The 22562-nt window shown below is 38.5% G+C and overlaps 1 protein-coding gene across 9 annotated transcripts in view; it reads left to right on the plus strand.

The window, feature by feature from the left end:
- Window positions 1–9315: 9315 nt before the first annotated feature.
- Window positions 9316–22562, plus strand: part of LOC142368606 (LIM domain only protein 7-like) — a 34409-nt gene continuing 21162 nt past the window's right edge. For 8 of the 9 annotated variants that reach the window (XM_075450848.1, XM_075451031.1, XM_075451381.1 and 5 more), the window contains exons 1-8: window positions 9316–9409; window positions 9576–9650; window positions 12442–12512; window positions 13007–13076; window positions 18729–18835; window positions 19249–19279; window positions 21854–21967; window positions 22044–22209. In XM_075450848.1, coding sequence (XP_075306963.1) covers window positions 9582–9650; window positions 12442–12512; window positions 13007–13076; window positions 18729–18835; window positions 19249–19279; window positions 21854–21967; window positions 22044–22209 — 628 coding nt within the window. In that variant the 5' untranslated portion in view covers window positions 9316–9409; window positions 9576–9581. The remainder of the gene's footprint in view (window positions 9410–9575; window positions 9651–12441; window positions 12513–13006; window positions 13077–18728; window positions 18836–19248; window positions 19280–21853; window positions 21968–22043; window positions 22210–22562) is intronic. The other variant, XM_075450901.1, reaches the window with a different exon arrangement.

Genomic DNA, 22562 nt, shown 5'->3' on the forward strand with positions numbered 1-22562 from the left:
GCAACGAGCCCAAAGGCTAGGCTCTGTGACAGTGTAGCGTTGGATCAGTGCCTTTGGCAAAGCTCATTTACACTTCTCCGAAGTCAGCTTTAATGCAGAGAAGTTGCTTGAGATTAAGCATCTTTTCCAAGTACATCCATGTCTTCTACAACAATACCATGCTAAACCACATTCCACTCATGTTACAAATGCATGGCTCAGGAAGAAGAGGGTACAAGTACTGGACTGGCCTGCCTGCAGTCCAGACCTGTCCTCAATTACACTCAATATGTGGAGAATTTTGAAAGGAAAATGTGACAACATCCCAGTACTGTTGCATATCTTAAAGTAGTTTTTCCTCCATTCAGGTCATCGAAGGCCACTGCTCTCCCTTTTTTAGATGCTCCCCTGCTCTAACACATCTGATTCAAAAGAAACAGTTCTCCTCAATATCTTTTCCTCAAGTTCTCCACAAGCCAGTTAAGAACCAATTATCTTGAGCCATGTGCACTTCCTTAAAGGGGTTCTTGAAGGTAAAACTAGACAAAACTACCAAAACACTTCACTGCTCGATATCCTCAACACTAAAAATCCTTTTGATATGTTGCAGGCCTGAAATGCAGAAATGCTTTTATGTTAACAGATTAAATGAAGTCGACGAGACAAATCGTGAAATGTGTTGGTTTTCAAAGAAAACAAAACAGTACAAGTTGCTGCACTTTCCATACCATCCCAACTTTTTCTGATTTTTACTCCTTTTTCGGAGAAGACTTGTCACAGTTAGGACGGCACAGATAGAATATATGATAATGAGCCAGCATCCACCAAAGCAGGACCTTCCTTAATCGAAATGCAGCCATTACAATACTTTCACTGCTGTGATAAGTCAGAATATTTTCTGTGTTGAACATTTACTGCTTCAAATGATGAAGGCTGGAAGCAGAAATTACACAGCACTGCAACTGCAAAATACACCATACAGGCTGCATTATTTAATTAATGATACAAACAAAAACAAGATCCTGAAAATTTCACACATTTTAATTGAAAATGGAAATGCAAATGTGAACATAGAAACACAAACTATGGCACCATTTAGTTTCTATTAATCTACAGTATACAATTAGTTCAATGTTTTAGATGGTCATCAGTGAGGGTTTTATAGACAGTGATATATCCTAAAAATGATGAGAACGTGTATGTTATTCTTTGAAAAAGTGTTTCCAAGCAATATATAAAGCCTTTTATTTAGACTCTAGTCATTCCAGTCATATGCTTTGGCAATAGATCGGTTGGGCTTATTTTCCTTATATCACTTATCATCTACATTTCTCTCTGGTTCTTTTACTTTACAATTTTCAACTTGCCATGCAGGCAAGACACTATTAGAATTGGGTGTTTTACATAATCGACTGCTCTGCAGTAATTTTCTCTGACACATATGAGTAGAAAAAACAGATGAAGATACAGTACAAAAACAGAGATTTTTTGATCTGCTGAAGCAAAACCATATCTTCAAACAATGGGGAAAAAAAATCATGTCATAATCAAAGGATGAGTAAACTACTCAAACCTAAATGCTTTTCTTTTTCTGATTAATTTTAAAACAGCATTATGCCAGATGGACACAACTCAAACACGCTACACAAAACCGACAGCACGGAGATTTATCAGCAATGCAAACGAGCTTTAAAAAACTAAAATGAATAATACTCATCCGTGACTACAGCTAGTATTGTTTTTAAGAAGAAAAAACAATACTTTTTGACTCCAAACTTATCCTGTGTCTCTCCTTGTCCTTTTTATGAATGAATCTGGATCAAAACAGAAAAACTACCATTTGACAGCAGCACCAGGTATTACGTAAAAATTACACTCATCCAAAGGTAAAACAGTCCTCATTTGGCGAGGCGAAATCTTACTTCAGACAACCGCTTTTTATGGCGATGTTTATGTTTCCACCTGTTACGAAAAGCTTCCTCCCTGAAGCAGCAGGATCCTAACATCGCTGCCCTGTCCTGCCTTCAGCTAGCAGCAGGTGTCGCTGTGTCCGGGATGCTAAACTTTTTACGTTATGATGTCATCTATAGCTAAATTGACTTTTTCTGAACAATAACAAAGTCAGGTAAAGCACACAGCCAGAGGCTCCACCTATCATCTAATCATCTAACGTTGCTAAATCTAAACTGGTGTGTATGTTTGTCTGTTCATAGACAAACGCCAGTCAGCTGTTTGACCACACTTGAGGCCTTAGTATCCAAAATCGTTTCTTAAACTGCTTTGACACTGAATATGGTCTTAGTAGCCCGTACTAAATCAAGATTTCTATATCATATTTGTTCATTTTACTTTGCTGTTGTTTAATTTGCATCACATCCTATTAGTTCACTCTAACACAGTACAAATAAATGTTTGGGTGTTCAGCTAGCACGATCTACAACAACATGTATCTAAATAACATGGATTACACAAGGGTGGGCGGCAACTCAGCAACTCTCGACAAAAATTCTGTATAAAGGAAACAAATTGGCTTTCTCTGACTACTTAAACATATTTTCTTTTGTCAGGCTCATAATCGTAATCAGGACAAATTATGGCTGAAATTACATCTGTACAACAGTATCTCTCTTCCCTGTATGCTTTCTATAGACTGGTGAGTCTATTATTTCTTTTTCTGTCTTTTGTGGCGCTGTTCTAAAGAAATCATGACACAACCTGCATTATCAATATATCTCAAATACGACAGAAAATCAAACGTATAATTCTACTGGTATAGGGAAAGTAAGTGAATATCTCATTTGAATAGTTGTTGTTGCTTTTCTTGATATCTGAATTCATTTCTTTTGCTCGGGCGTAGGAATAAAATGAGTAAAATGTCAAGTTTATTCTGCAAATAAATGACATGAACTTTCCTGCAGTTATTGGCTAATTGCCATTCAGTCAGAACCATTGAGATAAAGGGTTAAAAATAAAATAAAATCACAAAACCAAGTATTAAGCTAGAATTTGTCATTTCACCAGATGGTGACTGCAGCCAGTTTAGTTTTCGATGCGAGCTACAGTTCAGTGTACTCTTATGGACAAATTGAGTTCATGTTCCTTGCATATTAAATGACACTATTTCAAAATTGCTTGAACCAGAAAAACAAAACAAGATCAGTCCGACCCCCGACAGACACACACACGCACACACACACACACAAGTGCTCATGTACTCTCACTGTGGTTCTTTTGAGCCGCCGCACGGCTCAGACCCTGAGGTTGCATTAAAATGCAGTGATAATTGGAGAATCTCCCAGGTGACTTGCACTGCAGAGGAAGCACTCTCAGTGTTATCCCTGCCCATATCCTGTTGTGATAATGTTTCAGACTTTGGCAGGGACAACACACACCAGTCACAAGGGAGGGGGGAGCAGTGGAGGTGAAGAGGCTAAACTGTAAACCTAAACCAGAAGACTGTAGCTAAGGACGCCTTTAGAACCAAATGTCAAAAATGATTCTGTCAAAATGAAAGTGATTCATTAGTAAGGGATTTTATTACGACATGAAATTACATTGTGTTTGTCTCTAGAATTCTAACATCATTTTGCAAAATTTTGAAAAACAATAATCATATAGCCTATCATTTCTATGACACCCAGCAGGACTTCTTCAGTTTTCTTCCTGACTTCATCACGCTTTGTGTAGTTTGTAGAGGCACTTTGAATCACCACGTTGGTGAGCTTGAAAATGAACTTTTGTTGACACAAAATGATGTGCAAAAATACTGGTTCTGATTGGGGACAAATGAAATGATCCTTAAGGCCAGACTTTGATGGTCTATTACCACATCCTCTCAGTTTCTATGATAACTTGATCTCTTATGATAAAGTAGTCTTGAATGTAATTCTTTAGTATCCATGTTCAAAGAAAAATTTTTAATGTAGTCTGTCAGCATGAATCAACAGGTTACTTTCTGTAACAGTTTCTCTCAATGCTATGCGACTGTGACGAGTTTGGTGAAAAGGTGTAAAAGAGTATACAAACACTGGTCATGGCATGAAACCCGTGAAAGTCGGCATCTTCAATGTAACTTATCAAGTTTAGCGGTGATTTTGCCTTACACCATAGTGATTGCAGGACAATGTGAGAGCAGTGTTCTGTGATCCCTAAAACACTGTGTTATTGGAGGGTTGTTTTATGCAGCACTGTAATCCATAACGCCTTTTGACTTCTCTGTTCCTCACTGCAGTCAGAAAGTAACTGTACATCCATGTGCAAACAAGTAAAAAGACCTGAGCAAAGTTAACACCGGTCCTATCTTGACTCGTTGCGCCATTCAAATGGTTAAATCAGCATAAGTCCTGATGTTTAACCAAGGAAATTGAGGCACAGAATCTGATGGAATAAGCCCAAAACCAGGGTTTTCTAGACTACACGTAGCTACACGTCACAGTTGGAGTACGTTAAAAAAAAAAAAAGTGTTTTCCAAATAGCTCAGTTTCAATGCCCATAACTGCGTTTACACAGGCACAAACTGATAGGAAAACTTACAGTGATCGAAATGCCAGTGTTTGTGTATAAAGCTTTTGAGTTACTTCTTCATTGTAATTTCCATGTTTTCTGTGTCCGGCCCAGTTAAGTTCCTTCTGGATTTCCTGTTCTGTTTCATGTACTGTATTTCTGTTGCATTTCCTCAGTCAGTCTTGCTTTCTGCTCTCCACACACACCTGGGTTCAATTAGCCAATTTTCACCACCTGCCCTTTCTTTGCTATTAGCTCCCTCTGGTTTATTCTGGTCAGTGCCAGATCCTTGTTGTTCTTTTGCTGTGTATTACGCCATGGTTCAAGTTTTTTGGAGTTTCTCTTGTCCTGGATATCCTGCTGTGGCAGCTCTTTAAGTTTAAGTTTTTAAGCTTTTTTTTTTTTTTAAATGAATTTCACTCGATCTTCTGCCTGCTTGCATCAGGAGTGGAGTCTGCGTTTGGTTTCTTGCCAGCACTTCACACAACTGCAATTGTGACAGAATAAATTGGACATTCTTCATAATCACTTTTCTAAAAGGTTTTTTTTTTTTTTTTTTACCATTAACTTGTTAGTGCGAGTGAAAGGGTTCTTAATATCCACACAGAAGGCACTCTTAAGTGTAGTTATTGCAGCAGTTAAGTAGCTGTGGTAAAATAAATGCATGATAAAGTACGATATGAGTGTGTAGTTCAGGTTAATGTAACAGCCTGACAGATTGTGGCAGGAAGTCGTTCAGCAGTCTGGTGAAGAACCAGTACCTTTTTGCTCGATGACTCTTGCTTGTAATTGCGAATTGTCACACTTCCTGACAACAGCATTTCTGTGTTCTTGAAAATGGAAATAAAAGGCAACAGGTTTGTAACTGGGAATACACAAGCCTGCATGTACTGAGAAAGAAATGACAGAGTAATTGATTTGTGTGGTCCACACTAACAGATAAATAGCTTAGTATCTTGTTGGGTTTTTTTCAGAGTGAACAATTATCTGGATAAAATGTGTTCATATTTAAGGCTTCATCTGCCTTTTAAGCAGTTCAAAGAGGAGCACTGCAGGTAAACCCTCGAGCCAGTCACACAGAATTTCAGTTTTAAGCATAATAATTCACTAATAAAGTCTGAATGCTAAGTTTAACATTACTACGAAAACTCTCCCTCATTATGTAAGATATCCAATATAATACAGTATAGAAAGTGTTTTGGCTTCGCAGACAGACATTTTGGATTGATCTTACCAGTATCCACTGTGTGAGAGTCTGAGATTAATAGAGTTTAACTGTTTGAGTGGGATTTACCACGTACAAAAACACATACATGTAGAAAATACATATTTTGGGGATACATTTTACACATTTGAATCAATTTGCAAAAGTTTTTGTGGATTCAGCAATTTTCTACACAGAAATAGTCCCGTCTGAGACAGTTTTGGAGTCGTCCAAACACAACAGAAAATAATTGTATTCAGAAGCTGTTTGTATGAACACGTTTTGCAGCGCACATACCAAACAGTGATTTGTCACAAAATTCTGCCTTCACAATGTTTCATAAACGGCAGTCACAAGATGCTTTGACGACGATCATGATCATCGTATGCCAATAGTAACGTATGTGTTCACATGCTCTAATCTTTTATTGTAGTACGAGTTTATGTCAGAATCACTTTGTTTTCATTTCAGATTCTATCTGGAAAATAATGTAAAACTGATTGGTTGTTGATGTTGCTGCTGCTGCTGCTGACAACAGTAATGACAGTGGATATATTTGAAAACTGAGCATTCTACACTAAACAGCATCACATTACTCTTCACCTCACTTTGGACCAGACCCAGGGGAACAGAGAAATGGAAAATATGGGAGAGGACTGCTTCATGTGTAGACAAATCAGATTGTCATCACTCTCCATTTCAGTCTGCCTGTAAACACCCCCACCCACCCTCAAGTACCGCTGACTTACAGCAACACCTACTGGTAGTTTGATGCAATAGTTTCATTCCTCAGCTTTGGTAAAGTGATGCATTGTTATTTTTTTCTTTTAGGTTCCTTTTTTGCTATTCATCAGTGTTGGTGGGGTTGGAGTAAAAAGACATGGCATGCTATTATAAGAGAGGCATTATACATAATGAATCAAATTTATATGAGAGTCATAAAAGTTTAATAAAAATTCCATATTCGGATTGCAAAATAGTTATTATGCATTACTGACCAAATGTGTATTTATGAAATAACCTTAACTCTCTCTTATTGCATGCCACTACATGTTTTTTTTATTATTCTGTATCTCATTATAATAACAGAGGAAACGAAATTTCCCGAAACAGGTTCTTATCTCCAACATAATCATATCATTTCCCTCTGGGATAAATCAAGTTTGTTTTTTTGTTTTTTTTTCAGAAAATAGTCAATGCTGTGAAAGTTTCAAATCCAGATACGTACAATACTTGAGCTACGGTGATACCTGTTACATTCCTGTATAATCTATCTGGTTGCCAAACTTTCAGAAAAGTATTGCATCTTCAACGTCTCTGATAAAGATGTATCAAATACAGGAGAGGAGTCAGATTTCCAACTCACTGCTATGCATTTCCTAGCCAAACATATGGAGATTTCCAAAGATTTCTTCTGAGAATTGGTCAGAACCTTGTTCATTTTAAAAAGATTTCCCAGTGAGAAATGTTCTAGGTCTAAAGGAAGGGTAACACTAGTAATCTTGGTTAAGGAGGTCATAAAAAAGAGGTCTTCACCTTTATGTGTGTCCACGTACAGTGTGTGAAAGACTCTACCTTACTAACCCACCTAATACACATTTCCGAAAGTTCTTGCTTAAATGTATGGAAACTTTATTTCTTTCTTATATCAGTTAATAAAGATAAAGTATCACTTTGAAAGGACTGTCCTGCACCTCTCTATTCAGCACATCGTCCACCTCTATACATAGATTGAGGAACTGTGAAATGCCCGTTCAGCACATATTAAGCCAACAAATGCAGCTTTGGGGCTTTTTTTTTTCTCAATCAGTATTGAAAAGGCACAATAAACACACAAAATTATTGCGCATGTAAATTCTGAGATGCGTAGAAATGGAGCTGGGAGGATATTCTGTAAATTGTCCTTTCTGTCACAGGGAACCGCTTGAAAGTGTCCAGCTCTTTCAAAAAATGACAGGAGGATGGTTGAAGAGCATCTGTTTATGTGTCGACTGGCACAAATGCGTGCGACTGCTTTTCTCAAATCTCAGTGCTTTGTGGGGTCTGTCAGGTGAATAATTAGGTGGCGCAGGAAATAATCTTATGTTTCCCTTCTTTTGGCAAATAAACAGATGGTACATAAAAATTATTGACTCACAAAGTCTCCTTTCTTCCTCATTAAATTAGCTATAGTGTCCTACACCTCTGCACCTCATTTTACTTTACAATTATGTGATTCCATCACCGCCCTCCTTCCTTATACAGTGCACCTACTTGGGCACTTGGCAGGAAATTGGATTGGAATAAACATGTGCTGTAATACAAGATGAGCCCCATCCAGTAGGTTCTCATTAGAATTTCAGGTGTGTAAAAATATAAAAGAAAAACTGTTTTGAAGTTCATGTTGAAATAAAATTGTCACTGGCCATCGTTCAGCACTTCAATATAAAAGATGAGCCAGTGAGATCTGCCCTTGTCATCTTTAAGTGCTGTATCAGGCAAGGCAGCTGGTATCTCTACAGAGACAGCCAGAGAATGTGGGGAGTGGTAAAACCGAGAAGAGGAGCACTTCGTTTTATATCTGTATTTTCAAAGTGTTTAAATATCTGACTTAACATTATTTTGCCACTTAATTGCTCACCATTCTCTGAAATCCAGGGTTGCACAATTCAGGCAATGCGAGGCAAAGGAACTCTAATTATACAGTGCAATTCAACAACGTGGGTGATTTGTAATGCTTTACATCCCACTTACATTAAAATTGAATTTACAGATTAAAGCAAAACGGAGAGAGAGAGGTACAGTGCAATGAAAGTTATTCCTCAAAATCCTTCACTTCAATAAAATCCGTTAATTAAATGCAGAAGTAAACAGGAACGTCTCTGCATTTGATTTAAAAGAAGCAAGACTTGATGCAGTCCCGCAGTTCTCCAAGAGTTTATTTCACATAGGCTATATGGTGCATAGAAAGTTGAGGGCAGCTGGGGACAGAAAACAAGCAAGTTCCTGGTGACCTGAGATGTCTTGAAGGTTCAGAAAGTACAAGAAGATTTGACATGTACTTTGGCCCCATCAAAAGCTTCATAAAGTAACAACAGTATTTTAAAATCAACTCTTTGAAGGACGGGAAGCCAGCGCACATTTTAAATGGCAAAATGGCAGCCATGTGATCAAACTACATTCATAAATCAACAAATGGAGGAACTAAGAAAGCAAACAAAAGAATGTGAGAATGAGACAATTTATCAGGTATAATATCAAATACATTTGTCACACTCAAGCACAGTAGTTAGGAAGTGGATTTCCATTGGGAGTACACGTAGGTATATGCATCTGATCATTTGAAATTGAAAAAAAATGTAAAGCATTCAAACTTTTTAGATCCTTTTATGTTTGTTTGTTTGTTTGTTTGTTTTCTAATACAAGTTATAAACTTCTTACTGCTTCTGGACAGCTGACACTGAACCAGTATGGAAGCAACACATTCATCCTGTCTGAGTCTTTGAGAAGGACAACATTGTAATGCACCAGCAGGCCGCCAGAGGTGTCGAACAAACTCTCCTCGGTGACACTTCCCCTCAGAAACTTTGCTTGAAACTTTTTCAGTGGGCGGACACCTTCCCTCACTACTTACAAAAGTGACCGTGATGGAAATGCGGTGGAAGAGGTGCTGAGTGTCCGGTGATAAGCTGGACGTCAATTATCCGAGAACTTGCACCTGTGAGCAGCAAAAAGCAGCGCGAGGTGACTAACTGCCTCTGGCACTGTTTCATTTTCAGAGCAAGACCTTAATTGATAAGCTTGGTGTGGGTTCAAGGCGCTGTGGCGGCTTCCGCGCCATAATTAATTAGTTTCATGAAAAGTTGCCTCTTTCACTCTTCAGTTGCAATTGTCTCTGCTTGTTCTGAAGATTAGGATGGAGTGGCGCCAGCAGACCAGTGTCAGCTGTGCAGAGGCGTTCAGCGAGGCTCAACGCTGGATTGAGGTTGGTTCACTTTGATCATTTTTGATTTTTTTTTTTTCCACCCTCTCCTTTATTTGCTACAGAGGCTTGCAATTATTCTTGCTTATTTCTGTGCAAACGTGTGAGGATTTGACTGCACGTTTGTATAAACCCACTGTGGAGACAGGAAATGTTTCATAGAAGTCAGCTGCGCTCGTTTTAGACTTGCTGGGAAAAAAAAAAGTTTGTATCATTAAGACTCACCATAAGCTATTTAGGTCGATGCACTTTTTTTTCCCCTTTTTTCCAGATGACTCAGGCACTACTCCGTTTAACTCAAACTGAGGCCACTTTCACGGACTTATCTTTGGGTGCAAATGCAAAACGCATCTTGATAGGACTCGAGTACAAGTTTGTCTCTGAACAGAGAAAACCTTGTCTGGACATTCCTTTGTGGGTTTTCAGATAAAACCAATTTGAATGGAGGACTTCGGGAGGACATTCAAATGGAGACTGGCAGATAACTAGTTACTGATTAAAAGAAATTAGAAGATACAAATAACCCCAACAGTATTCGTTTTTTACTAGCTGAAACTAAAGGCAGGTTTGTACAAGCTCTTTGCACACTGCTGTGGCACACAGTGTTGGTAAGCTTTGCCACGCATTGTGGAGGATGTGGTTATACAGCGAGGTACTCTCTAGGTAGCTTCAACCAGCTTTTTTACCCCCCCAGTCAGTGTAGAAGCCGTAATCCTCAAATCATAACCAGTGAATACAACGTGTAGAATGTAGTCTAAGCACTGAGTGTCAATCAACTCTAAATAGAACCACTGTCACTCGTGTCTGAGTAGATCATTATGAGAATTTTGTCCAAAGCTCTCTTGGCAGGCAGCCTGTGCCAATTTTACCCGTCTATTTTTCTGCACTGACAGATGAAAGGATGGACGAACAATGATGAGGTATGTGTGTGTGTATTTGACAGGAGTGAAGCAAGGCGTGCTGATTTTCAAATGGAAGATTGCGTCGTACACTCTGGCTTGTGCTAAATTGCTATGTAAATGTTCTAACACCCATACTCCCAGCTACAGGAGGCAAGATAAGCTTCCAGAACCCATACATTGTTGTTTATCATTATCGGAGCACCAGCTGCAAGGACGTGTAAATGTTTGCTGAATGCCTGCTGGACTCAAATGAGAACTGATCAGCCTCTCTTGCATTATATAAACAAACATTTTGGTTTCAGGTGAAACTGAGTGGGAGCACAGTCAAACAGTTTGGGTTTCCTGCTGTAGAACAATGCAAGTCATCTCCTCTCGAGGGCTCCTAAATGCAGATCCTTGAATTAGAATCGGGTACAAGCTCAGAATTTAAGAATTTCTTCGGTCATATAATGCCTTTCTATGGCCCGCACAAAATAAACAGAGCTGTACTGTACCCTCTCTAAACAGTCAGGATTGCTGAAAAGTGTTACTGGGACTCATTTGCAGATGTTTGAGCAGTTTTTTTTTTTTTTTTTTTTTTTTCCCCTATACAACTTGGTTCATAAATGGATGACTAGTTGTTACCAGTTGTTGTTGTTTTTTTTTTTTTTGTTGTTTTTTTTTAAAACAAACAAAAAACTCGCTCATTGCACAGCTTGGAATCTTACCCATTCCTAGTCTGAATTTCAAAAAACAGAAACTCAGAAAAGAAATATTTCATACAGATCAAAAGCTTTGTCCAGGCGCTCTCCAAAAAATGGTCCCTTGAGGCCTGCGGACGTGTGAGAACTCCTGCAGCCTCATGTGAGGTGTCACTCAAAAGCTAATGATGCTGGCTTAATCTAAAATCATCGTCATCATCTGCCAGCCACATTGTACATTTATTTTCTGTAAACTATTGCGATAAATTTGCATTGCACAAAGCTTGAAAGCTGCCTATTTGAGGAGTTTTCACAACAAATGTTTGGCGCTTTGACTTAAAAATTGATAGCAACTGACTTGATAAATGAAGCGGCCTAAAGAAGCCACATGCTTGACATAAATATGAAATTCCAATGTTGCTTGTTGACCAATTAAAGTGCCAGAGCAATATACCACAGTGTGTTTTATTGTGTTAACCTTGCACTGCTTTGTTTCTCTGATGCCATTGAGAAACATCCGCTCTTTGCCCAGTGCCCCGTTCAACTAAAATGAATTATGATTGTGGATTCCTGGGGGGACTAATTAGTGAGAACAATCGCCTTTTGGGGCCCTCTGTTAGTTATGGAAGGCGGACTTTAATAGTCCCATTTTTATGTCCTCATTACTAAGCTCCTTCAGCCCTGAGCGTGCTGCTGCCTTCTAAAATCATGGCTTTCTTTTTGACCAAAACATATTTTGAATGTTTATGGTAGTCATTGTCTAAATTCACTGTGATGAATATTCGCCTCTGATATTTCTGTTGCACTGTGCCGTTATCGAGTCTATGGGGATATTTTACAGTATATTATTATTTGACTGACTTCAACCGGACCACGTTTCCTCATTTTTGCCATAGTCGATATCTGTTTATGTGGTCCTTGTTAATGGCCAGTCAAAAACAGTGCGGCAGTGTGCGATGCTATTTATGACATGTTGGAGCCTGTATGAAATGTTGCATGACTGATTCTGGATTTCAGAGACGAATGCTGATATTGGCAGAATTTTCTGTTTATTTACCAATAAATTCAACTGTCGGGGAGATTGTGAATATCCATTTACTGTCTTGCATGTGCTGTTCTCACAGGGTAATCAAAGTTATTTGCGTCGGCCGTGGAAAAGAAAAATCCTCTTGTCGGTGGACTCTGTGTTCAGTTTCTTTTTGTTTTAATCAGGAAGTGACTGGAAAGTCTTTTGGCTGCAGTGACTTCCGTGCTGCATTGGAGAATGGGGTCCTGCTTTGTGAGTGAGTAATGATGCTCAGATTTGGAGTTTATTGCCACATCTATCAGGTCACACTTTGTTTTTATTTATAAGAAATAAATTCACACTGGATTATAAAGCACACCTTCCATTAGTCAGTGGAATGTAAGCCATCTTCAACGTGTTATACACAAAGCTGCACTCTGGGTGCTCTCCTTCCTTAAACATTAAAGTTGGGGTGTATGAATTAACTGCAGAACAGGAAAAAGGTATTTGTCCTGTTTTTTGAAAGCCATTTTCTAAGAAACTAATTCCAAGTAAGTGCAGACTTTTACAGGTTCATTTGCAAAATAACTGAGGCCAACTAATCTAAGGTTCTGGTTGACGAGTGTAAATGTGCAGGTTAAGTGAGACAATGGTAGTGGATGTTACAACATACAGTAGAGCTGGACATATTTTGGGATGCAATATTCTACGTCCTTTGTAATCTTAGCAGTGTTGGATCATTTCTTTGCTAACTGATTATTTCCTCTGCAGCTTAATCAACCAATTGAAACCCGGACTCATCAAGAGAGTGAACAGGCTTTCGACTCCGATTGCTGGCCTGGTGAGTGTTAGGCTTCACACTTCAGCCATCAGATTTGTGTGCGAGCATGATGAAAACGCATGTGAAAATGACAAAGCACCTGCTACACAGGAAATGTTGACGGTGTGGTTTCCTGTTCAGACACCTGTAGGCTTGCTATAGTTTAAATGACCCTGAAACTGCGTCTCAGCGTGGTAATCAAACTGCTGAATATGTATAGTTGTTGGGTCTTTTTTGGGGGGGGCATCAATGCAAATGGAGATTTTTTTTTTTTATTTTTTTATTTTGGCTTCAGGCTGTGTTTTGGTGGATCCATTCCAAGCGTATCTGCCTCAAGCAAGAACAGAGAAAGATCAATTTCAACCCCCCATAAGGGGCCAATAAACTGCCAGTGTGCAACAATAAATGCAGAATTGGTGTCGAAGTGTGCAGCAGAGGCCAAGCAGTTGCTCTTAAAGCCTTTTTTTTTTTTTTTTTTTTAATATGTTTGGAATTAATGTTGATATGTAACAAAAAGTGAAATGGTTTTGGTTTCGAGAATCCGACTTTGTAATTGAACCAAATGTTCTTTATGTAGATAAATGTGTGGCAGTAGGAACAAACCAAAGTGCTGAAATTCAATGAGTTCTGATTTCATTTTTGACGGAACCTATGGACAGAAGTGTGGGAAACGTAGCTGGTCTACTTCCAACACGCTGGAGCGAACAAACTGCAGTCTGGTTGATATTCTAAACATGTTTTATTCTTCTGAGTGAAGTAACTTGTCTGATGCATTGTACGGTACATTAACCTTTCCAAAGCAGCTGCTTACTGGTGCTCGGGTACCTCTGATAAATTACTTTGAGATGCTTTGACTAAGGGCTGCGGACGTTTTTCTTTTTATATTTTCAATGCTGCATTCGCTCGCGGGAACTCTATGTTCCAGAAAAAATAAATCCAAGAAAATGGTTGTAGAAATCTGAATTCTGATTTGTTAACTTGGGCAAGGCTCATCAGCATTAGTTCTGAGACTTTTATTTATTTTACCATTTTATTTTTACTAGTAATAATATTAGATGTTGTGCTTTTGTGGCATTATAATTAAATTATTTTGCGTTAACTAGTGGCATAGCCACTGATGAGAAGTTGTGGTCACTGATGTAGCATCAAAGCATACCTGAAGGCAGCCATTTTAAAAAAACATTTATTTATTTATTTTTTTTCCCCCCACTTTTGCATTTGACATCTGAATTCTAAACCATGAAAGTGAAAATTAAGTTGGGGAACAAAGCTGTCTGTTTTCGATGGAAAATCGACATGAAACTGTTTTTTGCTCAGGCTTTAAACACAGTGCAGCTAATAATCCTCGAAACAAAGTTTTAACTGCGCTAATATGTACTTAATAACATGTAAAGCAGTTATGTGCCTTATTTACACACCACGTGTGTGTGCCTTTTTTTTATTTATTTATTTATCTTTTATTTATTTTTTTCGTGAGACTCCATTTAGACTTGGGTTGTATAGACTGAGATTAAATCATCACTTGCTTTGACCTTATGATGACGTGACTTAACATAAAAGCATGGTTGCTCATTCAGACTTGGGCTGATGTGAGGTTGCATTAACATTTTTAAAAGTTTTGTATATCTGAAAGGGGCTAATGTGAATATTTACCTCTTAAGGTTTTTTTTTTTTAGTTTTAAATTTATTTTTATCTTTGCATGACAATTGACTCTCATTCCTTTTACAGCTTCAATAATCACTTGAAGACTACCCCCCTTTCTGAGAGCACCCCCTCTCCTGCCATCATAAATCAAGTCAAATTTATTTGTATAGCACATTTCATGTACACAACAATTCAAAGTGCTTTACATAAAATAAAAGCATTGCAGCGGGGAGTGTAAGAAGCATTAAAAATGCATAAAAGAACATGAAGAGAAACAAATGAAATAATTAAAATGATTAAAAACAAGCAACAGTCTAGATGAGTTAAAAGATACCGTGCAGATTTCATGCATAGACGTATGAGAAAAGAAATGTTTTTAATCTGGATGTAAAAATGTCTCCATTTGGTGAAAGTTTAATCTCCACTGGCAGTTCGTTCCACTTGTTTGCAGCATAACAGCTAAATGCTGCTTCTCCATGTTTAGTCTGGACTCTGGACTGGACCAGCTGACCTGAGTCCTTGGATCTAAGAGCTCTGCTAGGTTTATATTCTCTGAACATATCACAGATGTATTTTGGGCCTAAACCGTTCTGGGATTTGTAAACCATCAGCAGGCTTTTAAAATCTATTCTCTGACTGACTGGAATCCAGTGTAACAATTTTAAAACTGGTGTGATGTGTTCAGATCTCTTAGTCCTGGTTAAAACTCTAGCAGCAGCGTTCTGGATGAGCTGCAGATGTTTAATGCTCTTTTTGGGAAGTTCAGTTAAAAGAATCGAGTCTACTGGAGATGAATGCATGCATGAGTTTCTCCTGGTCTTTTTGGGAGAGGAAACCTTTAATTCTGTTGATGTTTCTGAGGTGGTAAAAAGCTGCCTTGGTGACAGCTTTGATGTGGCTGCTGAAAGTCAGATCTGAGTCTATCAACACTCCGAGGTTACGAACTTGGTCAGTGATTGTAAGGTCCCGAGTCTCAAGATATTTACCAACGCTGACCCTCTTCTCTTTGCTACCAAACAGAATGATCTCAGTTTTGTCTTCATTTAATTGTAGAAAATTCTCTCTCATTCAGGTGTTTACTTCCTCCAGAGACGCATAAAGTTGTGTATCGTCTGCATAACTGTGATAATTGATGTTCTGGAATATCTGACCCAAAGGGAGCATAAATGAGTTAAACAAAAGAGGTTCAAGAATTGACCCCTGGGGGATTCCACAAGTCATGGCCACTCGCTCAGATTCATAGCTGCCAATTGTAACAAAATAACTCTGGCCTTTTAAGTAGGACCTGAACCAGTTAAGGACAGCTCCAGAAAGTCCGAACCAGTTAAGGACCGCTCCAGAAAGTCCAACCCAGTTTTCGAGCCTGTGCAACAGGATTTTGTGATCTACAGTATCAAACACAGCACTGAGGTCCAACAGGACCAGGACTGAAACATTACCAGAATCAGTATTCAACCTGATGTCGTTTAACACTTTGACCAGAGCTGTTTCAGTGCTGTGATGACGTCTGAAGCCTGATTGAAAGTTATCAAGACTTCCACTTTCATTCAGAAAGTCGTTGAGCTGGTTAAATACAACTTTCTCAATAATCTTAGATATAAAAGAGAGATTAGAGACAGGTCTGTAGTTGTTCATCATAGAGGCGTCTAGAGTTCTCTTCTTTAGGAGTGGCTTAATGGCAGCTGTCATTAGTGACTTGGGAAAAATGCCTGATGCCAGTGAGCTGTTAACTATTTGTAGGAGATCACTTTCTACTGAGGTAAAAACAGTTTTTAAAAAGTCGGATGGTATTATGTCCAGAGTGCAAGTTGTTGATTTCAGATGCCGAACCATTTCCACTAGGAAATTTCTAGGTTTTAGACACAGATTATTTTTCTTGTTTGTCTGTGTGGTGTGATTTTTATTTTTTATTTATTTATTTTTTTTTGTTCAATTGTTTTTATTTACTTTTTTTTGTGAAAAAAAAGTTGGCAAATTCGATGCATTTCTCAGTGGAGAGGAGGTCTGGGTTTCACTGTTTAGGAAGATTTGTGAGTTTTTCAACCATAGCAAACAGAGTTTGAGAATTGTTGACATTCTTATTAATCATTTCAGATAAATGCAGCTGTCTGGCCTTGCACAGCTCATTGTTATAACTACGCAGGCTTTGTTTGTACAGGTCATAGAGAATCTGAAGCTTTGTTTTCAAAATAACAGACAATAATTCAGAAAATTCATCAAGAAAACTTGCGCAGTATCCTGGAGATCTGTAAATGATTAAGAACAGGATTTTAGGAAGACCCTTTAAAATAAAATGAATAAGACTAAGATTTTCAAAAGAAGTGAAATCGCCAAATGAAATCTCTCTACACTGGAATGTATCCTTAAATAAGGCAGCTTATCCCCCACCTTTTCTCCCATTTTGGCATTTATCCATAAAACTAAAATTTGGGGGTGCTGATTCATTAAGAACAGTAGCACTTGTGCTTTCTGTTAACCATGTTTCTGTCAGAAAAAGAAAATCTAAATTGTGTGAAATTATGAAGTCATTGACTAACAGTGACTTATTGGACAGAGATCTAATATTAAGTAAAGCTAGCTTTGTGGAGTTTCTCTGTTGTATTCTGAGTTGTGCATGGTACCGTTAACAGATTAGATAGATTCACTCATATCCTGCACTTACTGTGCTCTTCTGTTGTATTTGTATTGTCATTTAAATAGATTTGGCATTTAATGTGTTAGCCACTTGTTCTCTAAGTTGTTTTGGGGGGGATACATACTGCTAAATGAATACATAGGCGGTCATTGACGATAATGTACATTTTCAGAGTTAATTTTGCAGAAGAATTCTGAGTAACCCTCTTTACACACAGTATTAATATAGCCTCTTGAAAACTTAGTCGCACACCATTTTTAAGAACTCTGATGGTGACAACCATCTAAAATGCATCGCCTAGCCAAATCCTCCTGGTCTCACTGCTTGGTGAAATGATACAGATCTAAAATTTTTGACTGATGCCTGGTTTGATCCAATGTCGCGTACCAGATTGTCTCAAACAGGACAACTTAAACTGCCAACGGTTTGAGAGAGCAACTTGGTTTTGACTTGCACGTAGTGGAATGCAACTCTCAGCAGTATGTGTCTGAATGATGGATTTCTATTCTCTGCAGCTTGACACCTCCACTTCACGATGTACTAGTTATTTTTGAGATTTGGCACAACTGATGTCATAACGAGCTTTAAAAATACAACAGAAATTTCAGGTGTTTATTTTTTATTTTAAAACTTTTTCAGACTTTTTTTTGTTTTAACTACAATGCCCAAGTGACCACTTTCTCCTGGAAAATCAAACATTTGAGGTCGAAAATTCTGAACTGAAAACATTTATTTTTCCCTCTCTCCCATGAATCATTTGACAACCCCTCAGATGTATCTGCTGTGTGAATATGTGTGTGTGTGTGTGTGGAAGAAATGGTTGTTTCCACCAGCAGCTATGACAACAACGTGCTGCTAAAATACCGAGGCTTAAGTTTTCATTTTCTTACCATATGTAGTAAGATGGGCTGTATTCTTATTAGTTTTCCACATTTCGCTGCTAGAGTGTGTTCATTTAAAGCGTTTTCATCCAGAGCTTTTTATTGAATGTTTTAGCCAGCTGTATTGGCACCAAGTACTTAAGTGAATGATGTTAGTGGGTTTTGCACCACTGGAGCAGAGAAAGTGGAATTTTAACAGCCAACTTTGTCAATTTTCAATTAATGCTCATTGGCTCTGACTGTTGAAATCTGCTGTGTTGTGGCAAATTGCTGATTTATCAGTAATCTATTAATTATTGACAACGGTGGTCTCGGACCTAATGGTGCTCAAATTGAGAACTATTCATATGCTTTGAATGATGCCCCTTTCAACTGTTCACTATGCTGGTGGCATTTTTTTTGCAGGCTCATCCCAAACATCTGATTCTTTTTTTTTTTTTTTTTTTTTTTCTCTCTACACTTTATTTGTTGAACTTATTCTTGTTATTGCTGTTTTCTGAAACACTTTTTAGGATAATGTTACTGTCTTCCTGAAAGCCTGTGGGAAACTGGGACTAAATGACTCGCAGCTGTTCCATCCAGGTGACCTGCAGGACCTGTCTACTCGTGTGACTCTCAGGTGAAGTTGTCTTCATACAGATATGTGCTAATGCAGTGCTTGTTATTTGCTAAGGGGACTTAAAGGGCTTTCAGTGGTTTTAAACTCATCCTGAAGCTCATATCATTACGTATTGACCAAATATGCCAACATTGTGTGCGTGTAGGCTATATTGAACACTTTAGGGTATTTGCATCACGTGTGCTGAAAGAGATAAGTGCAAATGAGCAGGTTTGCATTTTTAAAGATATGAGCTTTGTCTGACAAGCTTCTCTTTTTTGTGAGCTGATGACCTGCTCTCTATAAAACCTGATAAGTAGCTGAGTGGCAAGCTGCAAGTTATCTAGTGTTTTCTTAACAGCTCTGTTTTTACTGGATAAGTTTGTTCAAGAGAAGCAAGTCTTCTAAATATTCATCGTTTACTTTCATTTTAGGCGTGATGAAAGCAAGAGACGGCTCAAAAATGTAAGTCACATGTTCACCTCTTAAACCTTTAAATTGATTTTCTATCAATCCTCTTTTTAATTTAATTTATTTATTTTTTTTACATCAAATGTCAAAACCATGTTTGTTTTTTTTTTAAAGATTGGTACATGTGGTAAAACAAGCAGATTATTTTCCCATTGCCAGTAGCAGTATTTTTGCTCTTTGTGTTGGGAGCTGCAGTGTAATCACAACCAGTCCATTATTTCCCAGGGAAATACTGGACAGCCTTCTAGGGAAAAGGCCTGTAACTAAAATATGATACGATGGTATTGCACTGTAATCCTACAGGTTGTGTTGGACCACGGCTTCTGATAAGCATGACTCTGATACATGTGCTAGTTTATTTTTGAGTGGACCACAGATGTTAGCCGCACACAGTGGGACTGAAAGGGAGCCGTCATCTCTAACAGTCAGGAAAAATCGATCGGTCTCGTCTCGCTTTTACTGCGAGTGATGCTGTCAGTTTCAGAGCTTCTATGTGAGATGTTAGGATGGATAACTGTATGTTTTTGTATAGGAAAAAGTGACTGTTCCCTCTTATGGCAGTGCAGCACCTTGGTTGAGAATTTGCACCCAGTTGCTGATGAATGCCTGTAAGTTCAGCAGGGGTGGATTCTGATAAGACCTTCCTATCCCACTTGAAAGCCAAATGTTTGTTTTTTTTGTTTTGAGGGGGGGGGTTGCTGACTGAGTTCGGAATATATCTATCCAAATGTGGCTAAAGCATGCTCTTATGTTTGAATATTGTGCTTTAAACTGCATCTTTATTCTAACTGTAACAAGCTGCCATACGTGTGCATTTTCTCTGGATGAAACATGTGAGTGCTGGATGGGAACATGCTGGCATGAACTCCAGGCTGTTTTTCCCGACACTCGAGGCTGTTTATCTATCTGGAAAGCTTCATTTGAATCGCACAATAGCTGACAACTTGGACTTAGTAATGAGGCTGTTTATCAGAGCAACCTAACTTTGAACTGGGTGTAGCATTATTCTTTGAATTAACCAATTAGGGTCAATTTGAGCCCAGTGGAAGCTGGATTTCAATGGGTTTTCCAACCAGACGATCTGTTTGTCTGACGGATCTTTCAGTCTTAAAGCAGTAAAAACAAACTGTGCTATCTGGAATATACTGACAATACTGTTGCATCTCAACAAGTAATGGGGAAATTGTTATTGAGAAGGGACATTTATGATTTTGATGATTCATTGTCATTCAGTCCTGTCAGTTGTTTATAAAAGTGTGTGAAAAGCTTTTCCAGCTCGTATGAAATAAATTTGATTTGGGACAAGGCAAAATAATCTCATAGCCACAGCTAGTGTTTGTGTCCAGGTTCCTGCATAATTTTGCATAAATTACATTTTTGGCAAATATTGAATTAACCAGTGTGTTGCATGAAGTGACTCAGCTATACCGTCACCCTCTTGATGCTTAGTCTTAGCTTGTGTAAATTAGGGTAAACTAGAAATTTAAACCTAAGGGCTTGCACCAGTGGATCGACCGTGATTGCTAATTGGCTGAACGGTCCAATATTTTCCATTGTCAGATTAACACATGAGCAGCAAAGTCATTAAAACATTTTTTTTTTTTTTTTTTCCCCCCCTCAATCTTATTTAGTTTATGCAGACAAAATGTACATAAGATCTGTGAATATTTTTGTTTTAAGGTATTCAGAGTTGGATTACCCAGATTAATATATCATGAGGTAAACTATGTCATAACAATAAGAATATCTCTTTAACTGTAGTAAACAAGCTATTATACGCTTTCCACATGCAACCAGCTTTGTGCCGAAAGTGCAACACTGAATAGATACCGCTGTGATTTTCATGTTTGAGGAAGCTGCATCCATCACATTTCATTTGTACAAAAAGTCGGAGGCATCTTGGTCGTTTGTGTAAGAGAAGGCCCTGAAAACGGTGTCGGACACATCAGTTTTAAAATATCCGATGTGGCTGAGGAAATTGCATTCCTCACATCTGTAGTAGTGGGTGTGCCACATTTGCAGTGAAAATTCAAGAAGTAACCCTGTGTTAATTTATGTCGCTGGATTACAGCAACACTGAAAACTGAAATCCCAACAAATCTGTAAATGCTTTCAATTGTACAGTAAGGTTAGCAGCTGCTGATGCTGGTGAATCCAGACAAAGTGAGTTGTTACTGCTAAACCATTGAGCATTTTGTGCTGACGGCTCTGCGAGCTCTTTGAACAAACCAAATAAAGATATCCTGACAAAGATTAGTACATATCCCTGTGCAGCTGAGGCACTGGGTCATTCGGGAACACTACTGTATCTGTCAGATAAACCCCAATGCCTGAAGGCAAATAAGAAAGAAATTGTTTCAAAATGCTCTGGTTGCTGAAGTAGGAAAACATTACATGTAGGTGGAGCACGAATAGTTGTCAAGTGTTTCTAACTGTCAGCGTTACTCTGTGCCTCTGTGTTTACAACCACCTTTGTGAAGGCTGCGTGTCCCAGCATGGAGGCTGCTAAAGAAAAATAATCAACATATTTAAAAAGGTAGAACCAGATGTTTTTGTCCACTCCCTCAGGTTCTGATTACAATCTACTGGCTGGGTCGCAAGGCTCAACTAGATGCATTCTACAGCGGTCCCCAGCTTAATTTCAAGGCCTTCGAGGGACTGTTAGGGTTGGCCTTGTCCAAGGTAAGCTGCTTTCATGGCCTTTTGATATTGTGGTCTGACATTTCAAACCTATATTAACTATATCGTCTTAATCCAGGCTCTTGAAGAGGGCAGTAATATGTTTGTGAGAGACGGTGGGTGCAAAGAGGGCCGCTACCCAGAGGAGGACGAATGTCGGAGCACGAGTCAGAGTTATAAAAGAGGGAACTTGATGGATGGCATCGAGTCTCTGGACAACCGTGCTGTCCAGCCAAATGATGAAGGTACGTTTTTGCTCTCCGCTGGTTCCCCCGGTAAAATGCGAAATATCACACGCAATGCATGCCGTGCTGCTTGATGTGTGCTTTTGTTAAAAAAAAAAAAAAAAAAAAAAAAAAAAAAAAAGTTGAAACATCTTTAAGATCTACAAAAATGGGCATATTATATATGACTTTGTTATGTTGTGCTTCATCAATCTTATTTAATCTGATCAACACCAGCTGCTGATTCTGTCACCTCAGTTTATTTGTCTGCATGTGGACGTGCCTGACTCGGTGCACGTCACCGTCGGATTGTGGCAAGTTCCACACCATGGTGATAAAATGTTTGACATGGGAGTGGGTATAAGTCTTGGCTT

Source organism: Odontesthes bonariensis, chromosome 1 (genome assembly GCF_027942865.1).
Source record: "Odontesthes bonariensis isolate fOdoBon6 chromosome 1, fOdoBon6.hap1, whole genome shotgun sequence".
Lineage (NCBI taxonomy): Eukaryota > Metazoa > Chordata > Actinopteri > Atheriniformes > Atherinopsidae > Odontesthes > Odontesthes bonariensis.